General features: G+C 45.6%; 1 protein-coding gene across 4 annotated transcripts in view; it reads right to left on the bottom strand.

Annotated features, from left to right (window-relative positions):
* Positions 1 to 12,154: 12,154 nt before the first annotated feature.
* The window catches only part of LOC127577121 (cadherin-11-like), a 235,210-nt gene continuing 221,608 nt past the window's right edge, over positions 12,155 to 25,756 (bottom strand). For all 4 annotated transcript variants that reach the window (XM_052028023.1, XM_052028022.1, XM_052028025.1 and 1 more), the window contains 2 exons: positions 21,570 to 21,821; positions 12,155 to 13,646 (listed from right to left, as the gene is read on the bottom strand). In XM_052028023.1, coding sequence (XP_051883983.1) covers positions 13,153 to 13,646; positions 21,570 to 21,821 — 746 coding nt within the window. In that variant the 3' untranslated portion in view covers positions 12,155 to 13,152. The remainder of the gene's footprint in view (positions 13,647 to 21,569; positions 21,822 to 25,756) is intronic.

Here is a 25,756-nt window from a genome sequence, read left to right as displayed (position 1 = left end):
AGATTTTCACTGTACCTTGGTATACGTGACAATAATAAACCAATTTACCAATTTACCAAGCTCTAATGGTTATAGAATGAGATGCTTCATACAAATCTAAATGTGGTCTGATAACTCTTATAGAAACCTCCACAACAAAAGAGCAGAAAGTTTCCTCTGGGGCAAGATGAAAAAGTTTTTCCAAATCTTGTTCCCTGAAGTAAGGGAGGCTGAGGGGTGACCTTATCGAGGTTTATAAAATCACCAGGGGCAGAGATAAGGTGGATGGTCACAGTCTTTTTTCCCAGGATAGAGGAATCTAAAACTGGAGGGCATAGGTTTAAATTGAGAGGGAAAACATTGATAAAGGACCTGAGGGGCAAATTTCTTACACAAACAAGGTGGGTATATGGAATGAGCTGCCAGAGGATGTGGTAGACAATTACAACGCTTAAGGAACATTTGGACAGGTACATAGATAGGAAAGGTTTAGAGAGATATGGATCAAACAAAGGCAAGTGGGACTAGCATAGGAAGACAACTTGTTTGGCGTGAATGAATTGGGCTGAAGGGCCTATTTCCATGCTGTGTAACTCCATGTCTCTTTTTAAAAGCCGCACTCAATTGGGTGATGAACATTTAACATGCCTGGCATTTCCAATAAATTTTATGAAGGACATCATTACAGAATACCAGAGCTTTGGAGTGATATACGAAGAGGAAAGCCATCCAGCTGGCAGCTGTATGTAAGAGGTCTCCGTTTTGTTCCAGTCCTTCATTCTTTCCCCAGAGCCCTGTGTATTCTGGACATAAGGAATTAATCAAAAAAGAAAATACTGCAAATACTTAGAAGGTCAGTCGACCTTTCTGGAGAGAGAAATGGAGTTAACTTTTGGGTCGATGGCCTTTTACCAAAACTGGGAACAGTTGGAGACAAACAGCACTTAACGAACATGGAAAGGAAGGACAGGAAGAGACATTAAAAAGGAAAGTGAGATTAAAGGATACAAGGTGACTAATCCAAAGTGTTAACCCTGCTTCTCTCTCCACAGATGCTGCCTGTCCTGTAGAATATTTTCTGGTAATTGCCAAACAGAATGATACTGCAGAATAACTGAAGGGTGAGGAGAGTGAAACTGAAATTACCAGAGGAATTTAGATCGGCAGTGGAAATCTGAAATAAAATGCTGATTCTCTGCCATTTCTGAACTCAGTGTTGATTCCAACAATCTGCTGGAAGGACTCAACGGGTCAAGCAGCATCTGTAGGAGGAAAGGAATTGTTGATGTTTTGGGTCAAGACCCTGCATCAGGACTGGGTCCAGCCAAAAGATGAACACTGATCCCCATTTATATCATTGTTCATCATTTTTCTTTCCAAAAGAAAATCTCTACTATGATTTAACCTAGTTTCATATGATTTCTTATCTACTACATGGTTATTCCAAAGTAATCCTTGCATGTATATAGAGACTGGAATTTTTTTGTTAATTCATTGTTCAAGATGTGTGCTTCACTGACAAGGACTTATGGTTTGTCCCTCATTGCCTCGTGAAGGTGGTGTTGAACGTTAGCAGTCCTTCTGGGGAAGGTCCTGCAAGGTTGCTGTTGGGGAGGGAGTTCCAGGATATGGATGGAGCCACAATGAAGGGATGGTGATATATGTCCAAATCAGGATGATGTGTGACTTTGAGGGGAAACTGAAGGTAGTGGTGTTCCCATACACCTGCTGCCCTTGTCCTCCTTGATGAGAGGGTGTGGGCATCTCTGACCACGCCAACATGTATCGCCTGTCCCTACTTGCCCTTGAGAAGGTGGTGGGGAGCTGGAACCACTGCAGGCAATCTGGTGAAGGAGCTCCCACAATGCTGCTGGGGAGGCAGTTCCAGGATTAGACCCAGTGATGATGAAGGAACAGTGATACAGGCCAAATGCAGGCAAATGGCACTAGCTCAGGTAGGCACCTTGGTCAGCATGGACAAGTTGGGCTGAAGGGTCTGTTTCCATGCTGGATAACTCTATGACTCTCTGGAGGTGGATTTATCAGAAAGGACTCAAAGGTGAGGACCTTTAGTTATTTGGAGAGACTTGAAAAGTTGGGGATTTTTTTGCTTCATGCAAAGAAGATTGAGGGGAAATGTAACAGAGATTTTGAAGATGATGTATTTTTCTGATGGAGCGGAAGGGGAGACATTTGTAACAGGAGGGGCATGGATTTAAGATGATAGGCCTAAGATCAAAAGTGAGTTGAAGCAAAGTTTTTATTGCATTGTGAAATAGTGGAACATAGAACATAGAACATGGAACACAATGCTGAATTAAACCAAATCTCTTCTGCCTGCTCATGATCCATATCCCTCCATTCCCTGCATATTCACGTGTCTATCTAAAAGCCTCTTGAAAGCTTCTATTGTATCTGCCTACCACCCCAGGCAGCACATTCCAGGCGCCCACCAATCTATGTGTAAAAAACTTGCCCGTACATCTTCTTTGAACTTACCCCCTTTCACCTTAAATGCCTGCCCTCTAGTATTCGACACTTAATGCCTGGGATAAAGATACCAGCTGTCTACTCTATCTATACCTCTCATAATCATATAAACTTCTATCAGGTCTCCCTTCAGCCTCCGCTATTCCAGAGAAAACAATCCTAGTTTGTCCAACCATTCCTGAGAGCACATTCCCTCTAATCCAGGCAGAATCCTGGTGAAGCTCTTCTGCACCCTCTCCAAAGCCTCCACAACTTTCCTATAATGGTGCGATCAGAATTGAATGCAATACTCCAGATGCAGCCTAACCAGAGTATTATAAAGCTGCAATATCACTTCCTGATTTGTGAACTCAGTGCCTCAACTAATAAAGGCAAGTATACCATATGCCTTCTTTACCACCCTGTCGATTTGTGCAGCCACTTTCAGGGAGCTATGGACTTGGACCCCAAGATCTCTCTAAGGCTCTTGCTATCAACAGTGTATTGTCCCTTTACATTTGATCTGCCAAAGCGCAACACCTCACCTTAAACTCCATCTGCCATTTCTCTACCCATATCTGCAACTGATTTATATCTTGCTGTATCCTTTGGCAATCTTCTACACGATCCACAATGCCACCAATCTTGTATTTTCTGCAAACTTACTAACCCACTCATCCACATCCACATCATCAACCTTGTTTTGCATGCCATCCATACAGATCATTTCATCACAGTGCATTGAGATAGTACAAGGGAAAACAATAACAGAATGCAGAATAAAGTGTTACAGTTACAGAGAAAGTGCAGCGCAGGTAGACAATAAGGTGCAAGGCTATCACAAGATAGATTATGAGTTCAAGAGTCCAATTTATCGTACTAGGGAACTGTTCAATAACCTTACAACAGTGGGATAGAAGCTGTCCTTGAGCCTGGTGGAACGTGCTTTCAGGCTTTTGTATCTTCTGCCCGATGGAAGTGAGGAGAAGATAGAATGTCTGGGGTGGCTGGGGTCTTTGATTATATTGACTGCTTTACTGAGGCAGTAAGAAATGCAGACAGATTTAAATTATTCTTTGATTGCTGCTTGTGAATGCCTGTAATGCTGCTGCAAGTAAGTTTTTCATTGCATCTGTGAATACATGTACTTGTGCATATGACAATAAACTCAACTTTGAACTTTGAGACTTTGCGTCCATGGAGAAGTTCCATCGTTTAGAACTGGAGGGCATGGATTTGAGATAATAGGCCAAAAAACAAAGATAAGATAAGATAAGATATCTTCATTAGTCACATGTACATCGAACACACAGTGAAATGGATCTTTTGGATAGAGTGTTCTGGGGGCAGCCCGCAAGTGTCACCACACTTCTGGTGCCAACGTAGCGTGCCCACAACTTCCTAACCCGTACGTCTTTGGAATGTGGGAGGAAAAAGCAAATTTCCTATTACATTGTGAGATAATCTGGAACATATTGTTGCAAAGGCAGGTTCAGTGGGAACTTTTCAAAGGAACTGGATAAATATTGAAAAGGCAGTTTGGGCAACAAAGGGGGAAAGAATAAATAGGGAGTGGGACCAATGATTCTTTCGTGGAGATTGCACGGTTATAACAGCTGCATAATGCTTCCAGGAAACATCATCATTAAAGGAAGTGAAGGATAGATTGCATGTGGCGATTTCTTTTTGGATGTATGTTTCAGCAGAGAACCGTGACTGGGGGAAGCCCGTGTTGTGCTGAGCTCAGATTCCATTCCAAATTGTGTAGCTCCATTGATTTTTAAATGGGTTAAAATTTCCATAAAGAGGCTGACAGAAATTTATTCATGAAGAATTAGCTCTTCACACAATAAAAGTCTCTCACCAGATGATATGGAGCCGCAGAAAGCCATGCTGCATTTGTATTCCTTGTGACCTGCAAGTTCGTGGGGAGGATCAGTTCAGAATGATAGCATCAAGCATTAGTAAATCGCCAACTGCATGAGGTGCAAACTGGTCTTCCTACTCCCTGTCATGCTTTACATTTTCAAACAATTACATCTGGGACAGAACAGTGGCAGAGTCGATCGAGCCGCTGCCTCACAGCTACGGACACTCAGGTTCAAGCCTGACCTTGGGCACTGTCTGTGTGGAGTTTGCACATTCTCCCTGTGACCGTGTGGGTTTCCCCCGGGCGCTCCAGTTCTCTCCCACATCCCAAAGATGCGCAGGATGGTAAGTTAATTGGCCACTGTAAATTGCCCTGAATGTGTGGGTAAGTGGTAGAATCTGGGGTGGAGTTGATGAAAATGTGGGGAGAATTTAAAAAATGGGATTAATATAGGATAAATGTAAATGAGTACTTGATGGTCAGTGTGGGCTAAAGGGCCTGTTTCCATGCTGTATAACTCTGTGATGCTGCTGCTAATGGAAACTTGCTGTGAGATGCAAAGTTGGTGAAAAATCTTTCCACTGTGGGTAATTGGAGGGGTAGGTTGTATGGCTGGTGTGTATTTTGTTTCAGACCCCATGGCTTCCAATGAACTGAGTTCATGAGAGGCACAATGATAAGGGAGTAACTGCTCTCTGATGAGTCCTGATGAAGCGTCTCGACCTGAAACGTCAACTGTTTATTCCTCTCCATAGATGCTGCCTGACCTGCTGAGTTCCTCCAGCATTTTGTATGGATGTAAGGTACTGTATATATGAGAATTCGGGAGATCAAATTCGAAGGCAGAATACAAAGTTAATGGCAGGACTCTTAGCAGTGTGGAGGAACCGAGGGATCTTGGAGTCCACGGCGATAGGGTTGTTAAGAAGGCATATGGAGTGTTGGCCTTCATTAGTCAGGGTATTGAGTCCAAGAGCCATGAGGTGATGTTGCAGCTCTATAGAACTCTGTTCAGACCACACTTGGAGTATTGTGTTCAGTTCTGGTCATCTCATTATAGGAAGGATGTTGACGCTTTAGAGAGGATGCAGGGGAGATTTGCCAGGATGTTGCCTGGGTTGGAGAGCATGTCTTATGAGGATAGGTTGAGCAAGCTAGTGATTTTCTCTTTGGAGAGAAGGAGGATGAGAGGTGACTTGATAGAGGTGTACAAGATGATAAGAGGCATAGATCGAGTGGACAGTCAGAGACTTTTTCCCAGGGCGACAATGGCTAACACAAGGGGACATAACTTTAAGGTGATTGGAGGAAGGTATAAGGGAGATTTCAGGGGTAAGTTTTTTTTACACAGAGAGTGGACCGCACTGCCGGCAGAGGTTGTGGGGGCAGATACATTAGGAACATTTAAGAAACTCTTAGATAGACACATGAATGATAGAAAAATAGGGGCCTATGTGGGAGGGAAGGGTTAGATAGATCCTAGAGCAGGATAAAATGTTGGCACAACATTGTGGGCCAAAGGGCCTGTACTGCGCTGTAGTATTCTATATATAAGATAAGATATCTTTATTGGTCACATGTACACGGGCAAGCATGGTAGTGTAGCGGTTAGTGTAACGCTATTACAGTGCCAGCGACCCGGGTTCAATTCCTACCACTGTCTGTAAGGAGCTTGTACGTTCTCCCCGTGTCTGTGTGGGTTTCCTCCGGGTGCTCCGGTTTCCTCCCACATTCCAAAGATGTACGGGTTAGGAAGTTATGGGCATGCTATGTTGGCGCTGGAAGCGTGGCGACACTTGTGATCTGCCCCCAGAACACTCCACGCAAAAGATTCATTTCACTGTGTGTTTCAATGTACATGTTACTAATAAAGATATCTTACATCGAAACCACAGTGAAATACATCTTTTGTGTAGAGTGTTCTGGGGGCAGCCCGCAAGTGTCGCCACGCTTCCGGCGCCAACATAGCATGTCCACAACTTCCTAACCTGTACGTCTTTGGAATGTGGGAGGAAACCGGAGCAGCTGGAGGAAACCCACGCAGACACGGGGAGAACGTACAAACTCCCTACAGACAGCGGGGCCGGAATTGAACCCAGGTTGCTGGCACTGTAATAGCATTACGTTAACCACTACACTATCATTCAGATCTGCTCTCTAATAGGTTTTATGACACCTGGATATTCCAAAACACTTTCCAATCAATGCTATTTAGTCACTCTTGTAATGCTCCCTTGAGATGGCAAGTTAATCAGTTTTTGTGATGTCTGAGAGAGACAAACATTGGCAATGACATCAGTGAGGATTCCCTTGCTGTCCTTAAAATCATGTCAAGAGTTCTTTCACCTTCACTTTCCAAGGCAGCTCGGACTTTTCGCTTAACATCTCAATCCAAACAACACCTTCAGTCATCAGCCTACCTGTTCAGTGCTTGGAGTACGAAAGTAAGCAGGTCTTGCTGCAAACGTACAGGGCATCAGTTGAATTGGTTGGATTGGTTTTATGACTGTCAGGTACACAGAGATTTTTTTGTGAATGCTGCTTATCTGATGCTATGTACCTGTGATGCTGCTGCCAGCAAGTATTTCATTGCACCTGTGCACACATGGGCTTGTGCATGTGATAATAAAGATAAAGTGAAAAGCTTTTGTTTTGCGTGCCATCCAGGCAGATCATTGCCATACATAAGTATATCGAGGTAGTAAATAGAAAGCAATGCAGAATATTGTGTTACAATTACAGAGAAAGCGCAATGTTGGTAGACAAATAAAGTGCAAAGACTACAAAGCGGTATATTGGGAGATCAAAAAATCATCTTTATCGCATGAGAGATCCATTCAAGAGTCTGATAACAGCTGGAGAGAAGCTGTGCTTGAGCCTGGTGGTACGTGCTTTCAAGCTTTTGTATCTTCTGCCTGACAGGACAGGGAAGAAGAGAGAATGACCAGGGTGGGAGGGGTCCTTGATTACATTAGCTGCTTTCCCGAGGCAGCAGGAACTGCAGACGAAGTCAATGGAGGGGAGGCTGGTTTGAGTGAAAGACAGGGCTGTGTCCACAACGCTCTGAAATTTCTTGTGGTTAATGAGACCAAAGCTGGAATACTGCCTGGAGTTTGGGTCTTCTTCCTTGAGAAGAGATATAGTTGCAAAGGAGTGCATTCAGCGAATGTTCACTCATTTGATCCATGGAATGAAGTAATCGTTGAATGAGTGGCTGGCCCTCTACTTAGTAATGAAACAAAGGATGCTGAGGGAATCTGATAGATGCTGAGAGGATATTTCCCAAGTCAGGGCTATCTAGTATATCTAGAACAAGGAACATTGTTTAAGATGGTCTTGAGGACAAAATTTTTTCTGTCGGAGGGATATATCGTTGGAATTTTCTACCCCAGAGAATGAGAGAGGCTGAATGATTGAACGTATTCAAGGCTGATTTTTGACGTCAAGAGCTTTCAGGATTAACCTGGAAAATGAAGTTGAGGGCAAGATCAGATCTTTACGGTATCTATAGTGGAGCAAGATAGGTCACCATCGAACATAGAACACTAAAGCACAGTACAGGCCCTTCGGTCCATGATGTTGTGACAACATTTTATTCTGCGCTAAGATCAATCTAACCTTTCCCTCCCACATAGCCCTTCATTTTTCCATCAATCATGTGTCTATCTAAGAGTCTATTTTGTGTCCCTAATGTATCTACCCCCACAACCTCTGCCAACAGTGTGTTCCATGCACCCACCACTCTCTGTGTAAAAAAAAACCTCTGACATCCCTCCTATACCTTCCTCTTGACAAGATATTCTATGTCTCTTATCAACCATGGTTCCTCAACTCTACCATCCTTACCCTGCCTCAATGGGACAAACCTTTCAAGTACTTGCAAGTATTCCCTAAACAATCTGCACTTTCCATTGTGCACTTCCCCAAGAACATCTGTTCCCAATTTACGCTTCCAAGTTCCTGCCTAATAGCCTCATAATTCCCCCTCCCCCAGTTAAATACTTTCCCATATCGTCTGCTCCAAGGCTATGGTGAAGGTGAAGGAGTTATGGTCACTGTCTCCAAAATGCTCTCCCACCGAGAGATCTGAAACCTGATCAGGCTCATTGCCTAGTACCAGGCTCAATATGGCCTCTGCTCTAGTCAGCCTGTCCGCATACTGTGTCAGAAGTCCTTCTTGAACACTCCTAACAAACTCTGCCCCATCTATCCCCTTTACACTAAGGAGGTGCCAATCAATATTAGGGAAGTTGAAATCACCCATGACAAACACCCTGTTATTTTTGCACCTCTCCAAAATCTGTCTTCCAATCTGCTCCTCAGTGTCTCTGCTGTTATTGGGGGGTCTGCAGAATGCTCCCAATAGAGTGATTGCTCCCTTCTTGTTTCTGACTTCCACCCACACTGACTCAGTGGACAATTCCTCAGGACGTCCTCCCATTCTACAGCTCTGACACTGTCCCTGATCAGCAAAGCCACTCCCCACCTCTTTTACCTCTGTCTTTGTCCCTCTTGAAGCATTTAAACCCTGGAATATCCAGCAGCCATTCCTGCCCTTGTGACAGCCAAGTCTCTGTAATGGTCACAACATCATAGTTCCATGTACTTACCCATGCTCTAAGTTCATCACCCTTGTTCCTGATACTTCTCACATTAAAGTAGACACACTTCAGCCCATCCAACTGACCTCAATTTTGCCCTTTCAACTGCCTATCCTTCCTCACGGTCTTTCTACACTCTGCATCTACTTGTACACTAAATTCACCAACCTCTGACCTATCATTCTGGTTCCCATCCCCCTGCCAAACTAGTTTAAATTCTTCCCAACAGTTCTCGCAAACCTGCCTGCAAGAATATTGGTCTCCCTCCAGTTCAGGTGTAACCCATCCCTTTTGTACAGGTCATACATTCCCCAGAAGAGATCCCAATGATCCTCAAATCTGAAACCCTGCTCCCTGCACCAACTCCTCAGCCACCCATTCATCTGTCAAATCATCCTATTCTTACCCTCACTGGCACATGGCACAGGCAGCAATCCAGAGATTACTACCCTTGAGGTCCTGCTTTTCTGCAACCCGGGAGGCAATTAACCATCCGGGAGTCTCTTTCACGTCCACAGAATCTCCTGTCTGCCCCCCTCACTATGGAATCCCCTACCGCGCTCCTCTTCTCCCCTCTTCCCTTCTGTGCCACACAACCAGGCTCAGTGCCGGAGACCTGGTCCCTGCAGCTTTCCCCGGTAGGTCATCCCCACCAACAGTATCCAGAGCGGTATACCTGTTATTGAGGGGAACGGCCACAGGGGTACTCTGTACAACCTACCTATTTTCCTTCCTTCTCCTGACAGTCACACAGCTACCTGCCTCCTGAATCTCAGGAGTGACTGCCTCCCTGTAGCTCTTATCGATGAAATCCTCGTTCTCCCATAAGAGCCGAAGGTCATCCAGCTGCAGCTCCAGCTCCCTAACACGGTCTGTAAGGAGCTGCAGCTGGATGCACCTCATGCAGGTGTAGCTATCAGGGAGACTGGAGATCTCCCAAAACTCCCACATCTCACAAGATGAACACATCACTGACCCCGGAGCCATTCTAACTACTCTGAAGAAGGGTACTGACCCAAAACGTTGACCGCCTGCTTTTCTCCACGGATCCTGCCTGGCCTGCTGAGTTCCTCCAGCATCATCGTGTTTTTCCTCTAGATTCCAGCATCTGCAGTCCTTTGTTTCTCTTCTAACTACTCTAACCTGGAACTAAAGGAAAAATCAAAGAAAGAAAGAAACTTAAGCGACTTACTTTAGCCCCTGTCTCCTCTCTGTGAAGCCTCTTGAGCCAAAGCCTCAAGTGTTCCACTCTAACCCTGGTCCACTCACACAATAACTCTGTGGTTAAGAAGGCATATGGTGTATTGTCCTTCATCAATCGGGGAATTGAATTTAGGAGCCGAGAGGTATTGTTGCAGCTATATAGGACCCTGGTCAGACCCCACATGGAGTACTGTGCTCAGTTCTGGTCGCCTCACTACAGGAAGGATGTGGAAGCCATAGAAAGTGTGCAGAGGAGATTTACATGGATGCTGCCTGGAATGCAGAGCATACCTTATGAAAGCAGGTTGAGGGAACTCGGCCCTTTCTCCTTGGAGCGATGGAGGATGAGGGGGGACCTGATAGAGGTGTATAAGATGATGAGAGGTATTGATCGGGTAGATAGTCAGAGGCTTTTCCCCAGGGCTGAAATGGTGGCCACAAGAGGACATAGGTTTAAGGTGCTGGGGAGTAGGTATAGAGGAGATGTCAGGGGTAAGTTTTTTACTCAGAGAGTGGTGAGTGTGTGGAATGGGCTGCCGGCAACGGTGGTGGAGGCAGATACGATAGGGTCTTTTAAGAGACTGTTGGATAGGTACATGGAGCTGAGAAAATAGAGGGCTATGGGTAAGCCTAGTAATTTCCAGGGTAGGGACATGTTCAGCACAGTTTTGTGGGCCGAAGGGCCTGAATTGTGCTGTAGGTTTTCTATGTTTCTAATGGCCGCTCCGCTTATTACCAATGTTGCTTTTATTTGCTGCTGTTAACTAGCCAATCAACTATTAACAATTTGCAAATGTGCTCTTTTAGACTTTTGCAAGGTGAAACTCATAAGCACACACACACAGACTCACCTCTTTTCAAAGCTCCCACTCCTATTCCAACACCTCTTCCTTACTGATAATCAAGGCTGTGTGCCCAGCCCCTTACTTTATTCTCTGTACACACACAGCACAGCTGCAATTTGCCATGACACTACTGTTGTCGTACAAATTACAGGTGGTGATGAGTCAGCTTACCGGAGCGAGTTAGGACACCTGGGTGTGTGGTGCTGCAACAACAACCTCTCGCTCAACGTCAGCAAAACTAAAGAATGTGCGCCGGTCTAAATTGGGGGATCAGTGGTGGAGAGAGTCAGCAGCTTTAAATTCCTGGGTGTTAACTTATCAGGTGACATGTCCTGGGCCCAGCACATAGATGCAATCACAAGGAAGGAGCACCAGCATCTTTTCTTTCTTTGGAGGTTAGGGAGCTTCAGCTTGTCACCAAACACTCTTAACAAACTTCTACAGATGTGCTGTTGAAAGTATCCTGACTGGTTGCATCATGGTCTGGTACGACAATTTGAATGCACAGGCATGTAAAAAACAGCAGAGAGTAGTAGACTCAGCCCAATACATCACGGGCACATCCTTCCCCACCATCGGTAGTATTTACAGGAGATGCTGTCTCAAGAAGGCAACATCTATCATCAAAGATCCGGGCCGTGCCATCTTCTTGCAGTGACCATCAGGTAGCAGGTACAGGAGCCTGAAGTCCCACACCACCAGGTTGAAGAACAGGTTCTTGAACCATCTGGCACAACCCTAATCACTGCAGTTTAGGAACTCTGTAACCACTTTGATCACTTTGCACTAAAATGGACTTTGTTTTGTTTTCTCTTATTGTAAAAATTGTGTATACTTTATATTTATGTTTTTCTTGTGAATGCTGCTTATCTGATGCTATGTGCCTGTGATGCTGCTGCAAGTAAGTTTTTCATTGCACCTGTGCATACATGGACCTGTGCATCTGACAATAAACTCGACTTTGACAGTCAGAGTCAGTTCAAGGGATGATTTCCTGCTTTGTTCAGATTTAAACTCTGAATTTCCAGACTTCTTAAGCATGGGTTCTATGCACTGAGAAAAGGGTAGCATATGACGACTGCTGTTTTTCAATCTTTTAGTGTGATCTGCCTGGCTTAATAACCCACCGTTTCACAGTTCAATCCCTCCCCCCGATCACCCTGACAACTTGCACAATTGACAACCACTTGTAGAAAAATCCTTTTATTGTAAAGTCCGGCTTCTCTGGCTGAAGCACAATAGTAAAGCAGAAATACAATGTCCATAAAATAGAATAGTGATGCCTTAACATTTTGTTGCATTTCGTATTATTGAGATTCATGGTTTTTTTTTACTAAAATAAGAACTTTTAAGATTGTACAAATCGACACATAGAAATGACATAGACATCAGGCATTTGTCACTGTGATGGGAACAGATTCTGTGCCCGACACATATTAAACACAATACTTAAAGCCAAAAAAAAGTTTACAAGATTTAAACAGGAATAAGGTCTTCTTCTCTCATTTTTGCAAAGACACATTAGTTTGGTGCCTCTCAAAGCTTTCAATGTCACTGCAAGATGTACCATGGGGAATACTGCCTCAAACTTAAAAGTTCCATTCCGTGACTGACTTTGATACTTAAGGCTCAATATTCAGGCTGTGTTATCACCTTTGCTGCTGACGGCACCTTCTGTTTCTGGTGAGTCTCAAAGCTCCATGGAAATGACGTTTTCTCTTCTCTTCCCCCACAATAACTGAACTCAAATGTATTTTAATATCTCTATTTGAAACTCCTTAAAAGCTTCGGTCACTTTTCGCCCAGAGTGGTCGTAACAATCTCAGGGAAGCCCACTCAATCCTTTCGGTTTCCTGTCTGTTGATGGGGGCCTCGAGTGAGGTTGAGAGGCAGAGAGGAGGACAGGTGAGCAATGGAAAACAGAAATGAATTGGGGGTTGAGTGAGGCCGTTTCACAGTATCCATCTTTGAAACATAAAACGTCCGACATTTAAAGAATGGAATCGTCAGTTCCTGTGCTCAATACAATTGAGCATATATATAATATATATATTAAAAATAAGAAAAAAAGAAAATAAAAAGAATGTATATCTGCCCGATCCCAGCAAAGTTCTAGTTCAGCGTTCCATCTGTCTTGTTTTATCCTTATTGTAGAACTTTAAGGCCAGTCTGATAATGCTAATTGTTAAGAGTCATCACAGACGTCTTTAGATCCATAGAGGTCTGCCAGCCTCTTAAACCGGGGTCCCCAGCTGTTGAGGTAATCGTAGTTCAGGTCGGATTCTGTGCTGGCTGATTCCAGAGAGCTGAGGGAGCCGGCCACTGATCCCCTTCCTTCATAACCATAGATCTGGATGGAGTCATAGGGAGGGGCGGTGGGGTCGCAGTCGGCCTCTTGGAGCCTGACCTTGATGAAGTCATCGACATCCACGCTGTTGGGGGCGGCGCAGAAGCCTTGCCTGGGGACGTACTGGAGCTCGGGCTTGATGTCCTTGCGTGGCAGAAAGCCGTTGAGGCCATCGGGGTTCTGCAGCGTGGCGATGTCGAAGGCCTCCGTGTCTTCCTCGCCTCCCCCCTCATCGTCGTAGCTGATGATGTTCTCTCGCACGTCCTCCTCCTCGAAGACGATCAAGGGCTCTTTCTTCTGATGCCTCAGTGTCACAAACAGGACCACAATCACTGTGGAGCCAAGGGAACAGGAGAAGGGCCAGTTAACAGTGGAAAGCAATCAACGACTGTCAAACCGTTGTCAACTGTCAAACACTCCACAGACTCTGCCTACACTTCCCACTGCCTCGGTAAAGTAGCCAACATAATCAAAGACCCCACCCACCCCAGACATTCTCTCTTCTTCCCCCTCTCATTGGGCAGGAGATACAAAAGCTTGAAAACATGCACCAACAGGCTCAAGGACAGCTTCTATCCCACTCTTACAAGACTCCCAAACAGACATCTTGTACATTAGAGATGGTCTGTAGACCTCACAATCTACCTCGTCATGGCCCTTGCACCATACTGTCTACCTACACTGCACTTTCTCTGTAACTGTAACGCTTTATTCTGCATTCTGTTATTGTTTTCCCTTGTACTACCTCAATGCACTGATGTGATGAAATGATCTGTATGGATGGCATGGAGAACAAAGTTTTTCACTGTAGCTCGGTACAAGTGACAATACAAACCGATTCCACTTCAATTCCAACAGTTGCACCCCTACAGAGGTGTGTGACCAAGGATATGCTCATCCAACAGGCAAACAGGATTCTTTCAGTGATCTACTGTATTGTGACCAATGGTCAGCTCACAGAGCGGCTGCCTCACAGCTCCATCCTCCCTTCAGGGCTGACTGGCTGGACTTCCTCCTTACGACCACATGGGTTTCCCCCGGGTGCTCTGGCTTCCTCCCACATCCCAAAGCCATGCCAGTTGGTGGGTTAATTGCCTGCTGTAAGTTGCTCTTACAGTATAGGATGGTGGTAGAATCTGGTGGGGGGGTGTGTTGATCTGTGTGTGTGGCTGAATGGTTTCCATGCTATGGTATTCCTGGATTCAATGAGCCTGGTTATAGAACATACAACAGTGCAGCACAGGAACAGGCCACTCTGCCTACAATGTTGTGCCAAACTAATTGAGCTAATGATGCCTAAACCTTTCTGCCTGCACATTGTCCATATCCCTCAATTCTCTGCACATTCATGCGCCCATCTAAGAGCATCTTAATCGCCTCCATCATATCCTCCTCCACTATCACCCTTGGCAATGCATTCCAGGCACCTATCGCTCTCTGTGTAAAAATCTTGCCCCACACATCTCCTTTGAACTTACCCCCTCTCACCTTAAATGCCTGCCTTCTGGTATCAGACATTTCGATCCTGGGAAAAAAGATACCAGCCGTCTACTCTATCAATGTCTCTCATAATTTTATAAACCTCTACCAGGTCTCCCCTCAGCCTCTGCTGCTACAGAGTAAACCACTCAAGTTTGTCCAACCTCTCCTTATAGCACATACTCTCCAATCCAGGTAGCATCCTGGTGAACCTCTTCTGAACCCTCTCCAAAGCCTCCACATCCTTCCTGTAATGAGGCGACCAGAATTGAATGTTCAATGATTGTTCTGCCTTGGCCTTTTAATGCACATTGTCAGGGCTCAGACCCACACGTGAGTTGAGAGCAATGAGTCAGATGTTCTTTGTGAGTGGTCTTCTCGTCTGGGGTCATTTGCCTGAGTGGCAGGTTAGGGAGATTGAGGGGCAACTATGGATGGATAATAAATGCTGGCACAAGAGACTGCAGATGCTATAAGCTGGAGCACCAAACAATCTGCTGGGGGAACTCGACTGGTCGAGCACATCTGTGGGAAGAAAAGGAATCATTGACATTTCAGGTTGAGACCCTGCATCGGGACTGAGAGGGGAGAGGGGAGAGGGGAGAGGGGAGAGGGCCAGTGTGAAAAGGAGGTGGAGGGGAAGTGAGTGAGACCTGAAGGTGATAGGTGGACCCAGGAGGGGTGAGGAATAAATGCTGGTCTTGCCTGTGACGCCCAGATCCTGAATAACGAATAAAAGATGTTTTACTGAGTAAAGGGAAACTGGTTCCACTAACAGGAGAGTGCATAATCAAATAATAGAGGACATGCCTTGAAGGTGAGTGGGTAAAGTTTAAAGGAGATGTACTTTGTAAGTTTTTAACACAGAGAGTGATGGTGCCTGGAACGGGCTGCTTGGAGGAGTGGTGGAGGCAGATACAATAGTGGCATTCGAGAGGTTGTTCGATAGATGCTTGAATTTGCAGGGAGTGGAGGGATGTGGATCATGTGCAGGCAGAAGAGATTTAGTTTAATTTGGCATCATGTTTAGCGCAGACATCGTGGGCTGAAGGGCCTGTTCCTGTGCTGTACTGTTCTGTGTTCTATGTTTGAATGGACAAGAATTTAAGGTGATTGGCCTAAGAATCAGGGGTGATGAGGAGAAGTGTGTTATGATCTCCTGTCTGACTGGAAGGCGAAAACAGAATTATTGGTAACTCTCAAAAGAGTGCAGAATGATTGAGAATCGCTGGCTCAGAAGGAGGCTGTTCAGCCCATCAAGCCCATGCCAGTCCCTGTACATACCCTGCAACCCTGCAAAATTATTTTCCCTTTGTGCCCATCCAATTCCACATGGAAAGGCAGGAATGACTCTGGTTCCACCAGCCTCACAGGCAGTGAGTTCCAGATCATTCACATTCCCTGTGCCGAGAACGTCTTCCTCCAATATCCCTCAGTCTTCTTCCAACACGTTGAATTTGAGTCATTGAACCACCTGCCAATATTTTATTTCTCTCATTGTAGAGGTAGGCCATTCAGCCCATTGCATCTATGCCAGCTCTTAGACCATTCCCATCTCCCCACCGTTCCCATTTATTTGCCTGTAGCCCATTCTCTTTCATGTGCAGATTAATTCCCCACGGAATCTCCTTCTTCCCACCCACACACTAGGGGCAATTTACAGCATCCAATTAACCCACCAACCCACACATCTTTGGGATGTGGGAAGAAACCGGAGAACCCGGAAGAAACCCACATAATCACAGGGAGAACATGCAAACTCTACACAGGCGGTGTAGACCAGAGGTCAAGATTGAACCCGGGTCTCTGGACCTGTGAGACAGCAGCACTAAGCACTGCATCAGTGCACAGCCCATGACCTGAATCTGATCGGTACAGCTGAGATTCCTGAGCATGAAGCCAGGGCTCTATAATGGATGGGTTTTCATGCAGTGTTTAGGAGTTTATTGTCCAAACAGTTTAATGTATTTGTTATTGCTTATGTTCAGGTGCCCTGTGAAGAATAGCTGAAACTAATGAGCTGTGAATAATATTGTTTGAGACAGTTGCCATGGGCTTTCTACAACAAGACAAATTTTGATGTTCCCTGTCAGGGGAACACAATGTACAAGCATCACAGTCGGGGACTTTGCATTTCATGTGATGTGAGGCGCTGGTTGGACCATTGTTGGTTAGATGCTGTAATTTTGCCCGACTATCTTTGTCCTCCTACATATTGTACGGTAGAAAAGGCATTTGGTTCATTAAAGGAAATTAAATGAGTAACAATGGCACTTAAAGGCTCCATTTGTGAAATATGAATTTAACTGGCAATGACAGAGAAAATAATGATGGCACAAAGCAAACTACCAAAGTAACATGAAAGGAAATTAATATTTTAAAATGTGCAGAGACTGTCAGTGGGAATGTGAAGTGGGAGGTTCTGGCAAAGAGCCCTGAACTACGAACGAGAATCCTCGACACGACAGTGTTCAATTCCACACACTAGCCTCACCTCTACGCGCAGGTATCTGCTTGCTGTCTCTCTTTCTCTCCCAGAGCTCTGGGTCCCGCTCTCCAAAATAGTCCAGCAACTGCAGTCAGTCTGAACAGGAATCCTGCTCTTTCCCCTGCTGAGAGGTGCCAGAGGCTTCGTGGACGTGAAAGTGGAGGTACAGGGAGATACGGGGTAATGAAGGCTTGTGGCACACTTGCCTTCATCGGTCAGGGCATTGAGTACAACGGTTGGGACATTATTATACAGCTGTACCAGATGTTGGTGGGACTTGGGAGCACTGTGTGCAGTTCTGGTCACCCATCTGTAGGAAGGATGAGATTAAGCTGGACAGGGTGCAGAAAAGATTCACCAGGATGTTGCCAGGACTGGTGGCTTGAAATATAAGGAGAGACTGGGGCTGTTTTCCCCAGAGCGATGGAGGCTGAGGGGTGACCTTATAGAGGTTTACAAAATCATGAGGGGCAGAGATAAGGTTACAGTCTTTTTCCCAGGGTAGGGGAGTCTAAAACTAGAGGGTATAGGTTTAAGGTGAGAGGGGAAAGATTTAAAGGGGAAAGTGTTTTCACACAGGGTGGTCGGTGTGTGGAACGAGCTGCCAGAGGGAGTGGTAGAGGCGGGTACAATTACAGTGTTTAGGACAGTTACATGAGTAGAAAGGTTTAGAGGAATATGTAGTTTATTTTGCGCACAGTGAGAGCCCACAACAGCACTGTGATAATGCCCAGGCAATCCTTCTCTTCTGATAGAGACACAATATACTGCAAATGATGGAATCTGGAGCAAAAAAACAAACCGCTGGAGGAACTCAGTGGGTCGAGCAGCATCTGTGGAGGCAGAGGGATGGTTGATGTTTCAGGTCAACACCCTGTATCAGGACTGGGAGTGTAGAGGGTGGAGGTGAGAGGGAGGGGTGAGGCAGAGGAGCCTTTACCACTGCCACCTGTTCGCCCAGGGTCTCTCCCCCTCCGTTCACCTATCCCCTTCCCGCCCCCACCTCATTACCCAGACTCATCACTATTCACACCTGGTCCCATCTGCCTATCATCCACATCCCCATCCCCCAGGGTTTCTTCTGCCTTGGTTCACCTTTCCCCTCCCCTCTCCCTCATGATCCTATCTGCCTAATTCTATTGCTTTTTCTTATCCATCCATCACTCACCAGTCTTGGTACGCCCCCCCTCCCCTGCCAATCATCACACGCCCTTCACCCCCCAATCTGGTTCCTCCTGGTCACCTACCAAACCCTGCATCAACCTCTTTATACTGGCTATCTCCACTCTTCACTCTCAGTCCTGATGCAGGGTCACAACCCGAAGCATTGACAATCTCTTTGCTTCCACAGATACTGCTTGACCTGCTGAGTTCTTCTAGCAGTTTACTTTTGGATTTGAGATAAATATTGTCCAGGGCACCGGGGAGAATTCCCCTGAAGTGCACCATCATCAAGGGATCTCTTGTGTTTACCTGAGAGGGTAGGTGAGACCTCAGTTTAAAAGTCTCCAGTATGCAACTCAGCCGGGGCACAGTCTTTTGGAAGTGATGCTAAACCAAAGGTATATCTCCCCTCTCAGATGCTCACGTATGTCCCAAAATGATGTAGTGGACTCAGCCCAATACATCACAGGCACATCCCTCCCCATCATCGGTGGTATCTACAGGAGGTGCTGCCTCAAGAAGGCAACATCTATCATTAAAGATCCCCACCATCCGGGCCACGCCATCTTCTCGCAGCTACCATCGGGCAGGAGGCACAGAAGCCTGAAGTCCCACACCACCAGGTTTAGGAACAGTTACTTCCCTTCAACCATGCAGTTCTTGAACCAACTAGCACAACTCTAATCAATACCTCAGTATAGCAACACTGGGACCACTTTGCACTAAAATGGACTTTGTTTTTATTTTGTCCTAATTGTGTTCTCTTGTAAAAACTATGTATCATTTATGTTTAATTTATATTTTTCTTGTGAATGCTGCTTATCTGGTGCTATGTGCCTGTGATGCTGCTGCAAGTAAGTTTTTCATTGCACCTGTGCACACATGGACTTATGCACGTGACAATAAACACAACTTGATGTGACCTGCTTGTTTGTAGGTTAATTGGCCACTAGAAACTACTGCAAGTGTGGGTGGGTGGTAGGAGGTTGATGGGGGAATCAGGGAAAAGCAAGGCAGCACAGCGCACAGCTGGTAGAACTGCTGCCACACAGCTCCAGAGACCCAGGTTCAATCCCTAGCCCCGGTGCAATCCGTGTGGGGGAGTTTTCACACACTCCTTGTGACTGCCTGGGTTTCCTCCGGGTGCTCCAGTTTCCTCCCACATCCCAAAGGCAGTGGATTAATTGGCTGCTGTAAACTGCCCCCAGTGTGTGCGTAAGCAGTAGTATCTGTGGGGAGTGGATGGGAATGTGGGGAGAACGAAATGGGTTCAACGTAAACGGGTGCTTGATGGTCAGCATGGACTTGATGGGCTGAAGGGCCTGTTTCTGTGCTGTTTCTCCCTATGTAGGAGAGAATAGGTTACAAGGGACTCAGTGAGGGAAGTGGATGAAAGGGATTACTCTGAGACCTAGCATAAACTCAATGGGCTGAGACAAAGGATAGTTGCAGATGCTGGAAACCTGAAGCAACACACAAAACGTTGGAGGAACTCAAGAGGGTCAGGCAGCATCCGTGGAGGGAACCAAACAGTCGACATTTCAGGCAGAGACTCTTCATCAGGACTGGACGGGGCTGAATACGTTGTACAGAAATATAGACGGGCTCTCTATGTGAAATGTCAACCATTCCTTTACCCCCCACAGATGCTGCCTGAACCACTGAGTTCCTCCAGCAGTTTGTTTTTCATTCCAATGTACCTTTTCGGAGAAAGTCCTGAATGATCCAACATTATTTATCCTTCAACTAGGTCACTTTAGAAAGTCTATCCAGTCATTGTCACATTGATGTTTGTGGGATCTTGCATGGCTAGTGCATTGCAACAGTAAACACAATTCAAAAGTATCTCATTGTCTGCTGAGTGGTCTGGTCCTCCTTAATTTCCACATTATTGCGTAGAGTTTTGGTCACCCTATTACAGGAAAGATGTTATGAAACTAGAAAGAGTGCAGAAAAGATTTACCAGGTATGAACCTAGGCTTGGGGGCCTGAGTTACAAGGAGAGGTTGCATAGACTAAGACTTGATTCCCTGAAACGTAGGAGATTGAGGGGTGACCTGACGGAGGTGTGTTAGATCATGAGGGGCATAGGAAGCGCTTCGTCTTTTTCCCAGGGACGGCATAGGTTTGAGGTCAGAGGCAAGAGATTTAAAAGGGACATCAAGGGCAGCTTCTTCACACAAAGGGTGGTGCGTGTTTGGAAAGAGCTGCCAGAAATAGTGGTTGAGGTGGGAACATTAGTAACATTTAAAAGCCATCCAGATAAGTCCATGGATAGGAGATGTTTAGAGGGCTCTGGGCCAAACACGTGCAGATGGGACTAGCTCACTGGGCAACACAGTCGGCATGGACGAGTTGGGCCGAAGGGCCTGTTTCCGTGCTGTATGACTGTATGACCAAGAAAGCTCACCAGCACCTTTACTTCCACAGGTGGTTGAAGAAGTTTGACATGTCCCCTTTGACCTCATCAATTTTTAATTGATCCACCATAAAAAGCATCCTATCCAGATACATCACGGCTTGGTATGGCAATCGCTCTGCCCAACACTGAAGAGTTATGGACACAGCTCAGCACATCAGGGACTCCATGGACTCTGTCTACACTTCTTGCTGCTTCGGTAAAGCAGCCAGTATAATCAAAGACCCCACCCACCCCGGACATTCTCTCTTCTCCCCCCCTCCCATCGGTGGAAGACACAAAAGCCTGAAAGCATGTACCACCAGGCTCAAGGACAGCTTCTTTCCCACTGCTATATGACCACTGAAAGGTTCCCTAGTACAATAAGATGGACTCTTGACCTCACAATCCACCTCGTTATGACCTTGCACCTTATTGTCTGCCTGCACTGCACTTTCTCTGTAACTGTGACACTTCATTCTGCATTCTGTTGTTGTTTTCCCTTGTACTACCTCAATGCACTGATGTGATGAAATGCTCTGTATGGATGGCATGGAAAACAAAGTTTTTCACTGTACCTCTGTACATGTGACAATAATAAACCAATTTACCAAATTCTGTGACTCCATTGCTGTTTCTCTGTGTTTCACTCTCTTTGATTGTCCTGCTCTCTCCAGCTTCCTTTCTCTCCCCCTTTGTTGCCTCTCGTTCTGAAGCTCCACTTACCGAGAAGTATAATGATGCAAGTGAGGATTGCGATCAGGGCACCAGTGCTGAGACCGGCTGGCAGCGTCAAGGGTTCCGCGTTGCATGACTGCACACTGCCGTCCACACTGCAGCTGCACACACGGATGGTGAGGGTGTTGGTGCTGCTCAGGAGGGGCACGCCTCCATCTGAGATCACCACCGGCAACAGGTAGACCTCCTGCTTCCTCCTGCTCATAGCTCCCCTCCGCACCTTTATATCAGCCATGTGTCCTGTCAGGTTAAAGAAAGTCACAGAGTGATTTAAACAAGGGTCTTGGACAAAATCCTTCAATTTAGCTGTAGAAAATTAGGTACAATAATCATTGATGGTGGGAACTCACAGAGTCAGATAACTAACAAAGGGATTCTCAGAATCATAGACATCCTTCACGAGAGAAGCCTTTCAGTCAAGAACCCCTTCAATGGACTGAGTCCCATTATCAGGGACCCGATTATTAGAGGGAGTCTTGGCAAGAGTCATAGAGTAATACAGCACGGATACAGGCCCTTCGGCCCAACCAGTCCACGCCGACCACAGTGCCTATCCAGCTCGTGCCAATTTCCTGCGCTAGCAGGAAAAATCCCTCAAATTCAAAAGAACTCCCTATAATAGAGGGAATCGTTACCATAAACCTCTCTTAATTGTAGAACTCTCCTTATGAGGAACCCATAGGGTGTTTAGCCATCAGGAAAACCCCTTTAAAAGGAGCAGGAATCCCTTTAATAGACCGAGTCTCATCATTCAGGACGCTTTTAATAGTGAGAGTATCATCATCAAGAAACCTTTTAATAGGCTCATGTTGTCAGAAACCTGTTTTTTGGGAGTGGCTCTTCATGACGAACCACTTCAATAGTGGAAGCTTTGTCATTGGGATCCCTTTTTGTAGAGATTGACTCACCACTGGACCCGTGTCAATAGAGCGGGCTAGAATCACAGAGTCATAGATTTATACGGCATGGAAACAGGCGCTTCGGACCAACTCATCTCTGCCAACCAAGATGCCTATCTGTGCTAATCCCCATTTGCCTGCGTTTGGCCCATATCCCTCTAGACCTTTCCTATCCATGTACCCATCCAAACGTCTTTCAAACATTGTAATTGTACCTGCCTCTACCGCTTCCTCTGGCAGCTCGTTCCATACACCCACCGCCCTCTGTGTGAAAAACTTGTCCCTCAGGTCCCCTTTAAATCTTTCTCCTCACCTTAAACCTACGCCCTCTAATTTTAAACTCCCCTACCCTGGGAAAAACACTGTGACCATCCACCTTATCTATGCCCCTCATAATTTCATAAAGCTCTATAAGGTCACTCTTCAACCTTCTTCGCTCCAAGGGAAAATATCCCAGCCTGCCCAACATCCCCCGAGGAGAAAGCCCTTCAGCCCATCGGGTTCCTGCTGGTTCTCAATCCTATCAATGCCATCAGTCTCATTCACCTGCAATTTACCTTTCTCCCAAATGCCCATCAACTCCCTTTTGATTCTTTTTGGCACTTAACCCCACCTATCTGGATGTATCATAGCTTGGTACGGCAACTGCTCTGCCCAGGACCATAAGAGAGTTGTGGACACAGCCCAGTGCATCACAGAAACCAGCCTCTCCTCCTTGGACTCTGTCGATACCTCTCGCTGCCTTGGTGAAGCAGCCAGCATAATCAAAGACCCCACCCACCCGGGTCATTCTCTCTTCTCTCCTCTCCCATCAGGTAGAAGATACAGGAGCCTGAGGGCACGTACCACCAGGCTCAAGGGCAGCTTCTATCCCACTGTGATAAGACTATTGAACGGATCCCTTATATGATGAGATGGATTCTGACTTCACAATCTACCTTGTTATGGCCTTGCACATGATTATCTGCCTGAACTGCACTTCCTCTGTAGGTGTGACACTTTACTCTGTACTGTTATTGTTTTTACCTGTACTACCTCAATGCACTCTGTACTGACTCAATGTAACTGCACTGTGTAATGAATTGACCCGTACGATCGGAATGCAAGACAAGTTTTTCACTGCATCTCGGTACAAATGGCAATAATAAACCAATACCAATACCAATTAAAGGGGAAATTTACAGTGGCAAATTAACCTCACATCCCGCATGTCTTTGGGATGTGGGAGGAAACTGGAGCACCTGGAGGAAACCCACGTGGTCACAGGGAGAATGTGCAAACTCCACACAGACAGCACCGGAGGGCAGGATTGAACCTGGGTCACTGCAGCTGCGAGGCACCAATGTTGTGCCACTATGCCACCTATTACTGGGAAAGAAAAGGGATGAAAGGGGGTCGTCAGGTATATGAGATTGAAGTTGTGTTCAAATCAACCAGTGTCTTATTGAATGGCAGAGCAGGCGAGCGGGGCCGAGAGGCACTCACCTGCTTCTGATTCATATGCATGTACTTCCATAGTTCCTTTCAAAGTAAGCTTGTTATGCACATCTGCAAAGAATTCCTATAACTTAGCACAGGGTCACACGGAAAACTAGTCAAAATAACAAGAAAGCTTGTGGCTGTAGAAAATAAGGAGCATGTGGCAAGTGACACTGGAAATGGCATGTAATATGGGCCCAGATCTTGCAGCAGTTACATGGACAAAATGATGGGACTTTCTGTCACCCACTCTATGAAACTAACAATAATTACAGCATTTGCACTCCTAACTTAACATGGAAATCCAAAAGTTGCTGTACAGATATAACCACCTCAACAGATTACCTTTCTGTAAAGAATCAAGGCAAATTATTTCAATCAATCTGAATTTAAGCTATTTACAAGCTAGTCTTGCTGGAAACTACTCTAAATGATTTTGTTCTATCAGATCCAATTGTGTTTTTAATGTACAATAAAACGTGATTACTGCTTAGTAAACTCACTGACCCTAAAACCCTAATTTTATATCATGGTTTATAATTCCCTCACATAAATGTTTCAAGACATAATGGATATTAAAATTAAAAAAAAGTATGTTTACTTTTGCTATTTTAGCTTCTGTCTTAATCTTCTGTGTTTGTACTAGTCTGTATTTCACACTCCATAAAAAGTTAATTAAAGTTTTTGCATTTTCCTTCCTGGTTTCATTTAACATGAGAATTCTTTAATATAATCGGCTGTTCAGCTAGCTGAATGACATCACAACTGCCTGATGCCAGAGATTCGATTGAACTGATGCCTGACAACAGCGAGGGCTTGAAAAGGGAACATGCATGCCGCAGAGATCTCTGTGGGAGACGTTTTCTTTGAGGTGAGTGGTTAGGACTATTGTTACACAGCTGATGTAAAATCCAGACCACTGACTTACTTAGAGCTTAGATGAGTGCGTAAATGTATTTTGTGACAATGGTAGATGTGAAAAACACCTCAAAGTATAAGAAGCAAATGCTAGCAATGTGAGTTTGGTGTTCTGGGGTTCAGGGAAGGGCAGTGAACCACTTTTATCAGGATCTCCTGAGAAATGTGACTATCATGAGCCCTTCTGGAAACTGGAAGTTTCTGGTAACGATTTCCTCCATTAAAGGGATTTCTTTTTAATGTGAGGGATTTTCTGGTATCCCATACCGAGGTCCAGCCGGAATGTCCATTAGGTGCGGAACTTCAAGTCCTGAGAAAACAGCCTTTTATTATATTTCGTTCTTGGGATCTGGCCATTGTTGGCAAGGCCAGCATTTATAGGCTCCCTCTAATGGTGGCGAACTGCTGAAATGTTTCTGATGAAGGTTTTGGGGCACAAGAGACCCAGTTACCTAACCTTCAAGTGCTGGCAGTTTGGGAGTAGGTTCACCAAGATAACTGGCAGACAGGAGTGGCAGTGAGAGAAGAAAGATATTTACTTATTAGTCACATGTACATCGAAACACACAGTGAAATGCACCTTTTGCGTAGAGTGTTCTGGGGGCAGCCCGCAAGTGTCGCCACGCTTCTGGCACCAACATAGCATGCCCACAACTTCCTAACCTGTACGCCTTTGGAATGTGGGAGGAAACCGGAGCACCCGGAGGAAACCCACGCAGACACGGGGAGAACATACAAACTCCTTACAGACACTGGCGGGAATTGAACCTGGGTCGCTGGCGCTGTAATAATGTTACGCTAACCGTAAAAATGGATGAGCTTTTATTTCCTTTTGATCTTGTCCTCGTGTTGAAGTGAAACCATTGGATAAACTGGGTG

Source organism: Pristis pectinata, chromosome 13 (genome assembly GCF_009764475.1).
Source record: "Pristis pectinata isolate sPriPec2 chromosome 13, sPriPec2.1.pri, whole genome shotgun sequence".
Taxonomy (NCBI): Eukaryota; Metazoa; Chordata; class Chondrichthyes; order Rhinopristiformes; family Pristidae; genus Pristis; species Pristis pectinata.
The sequence above is the reverse complement of the archived record's forward strand: the minus strand, read 5'-3'. Positions and strand labels throughout refer to the sequence as shown.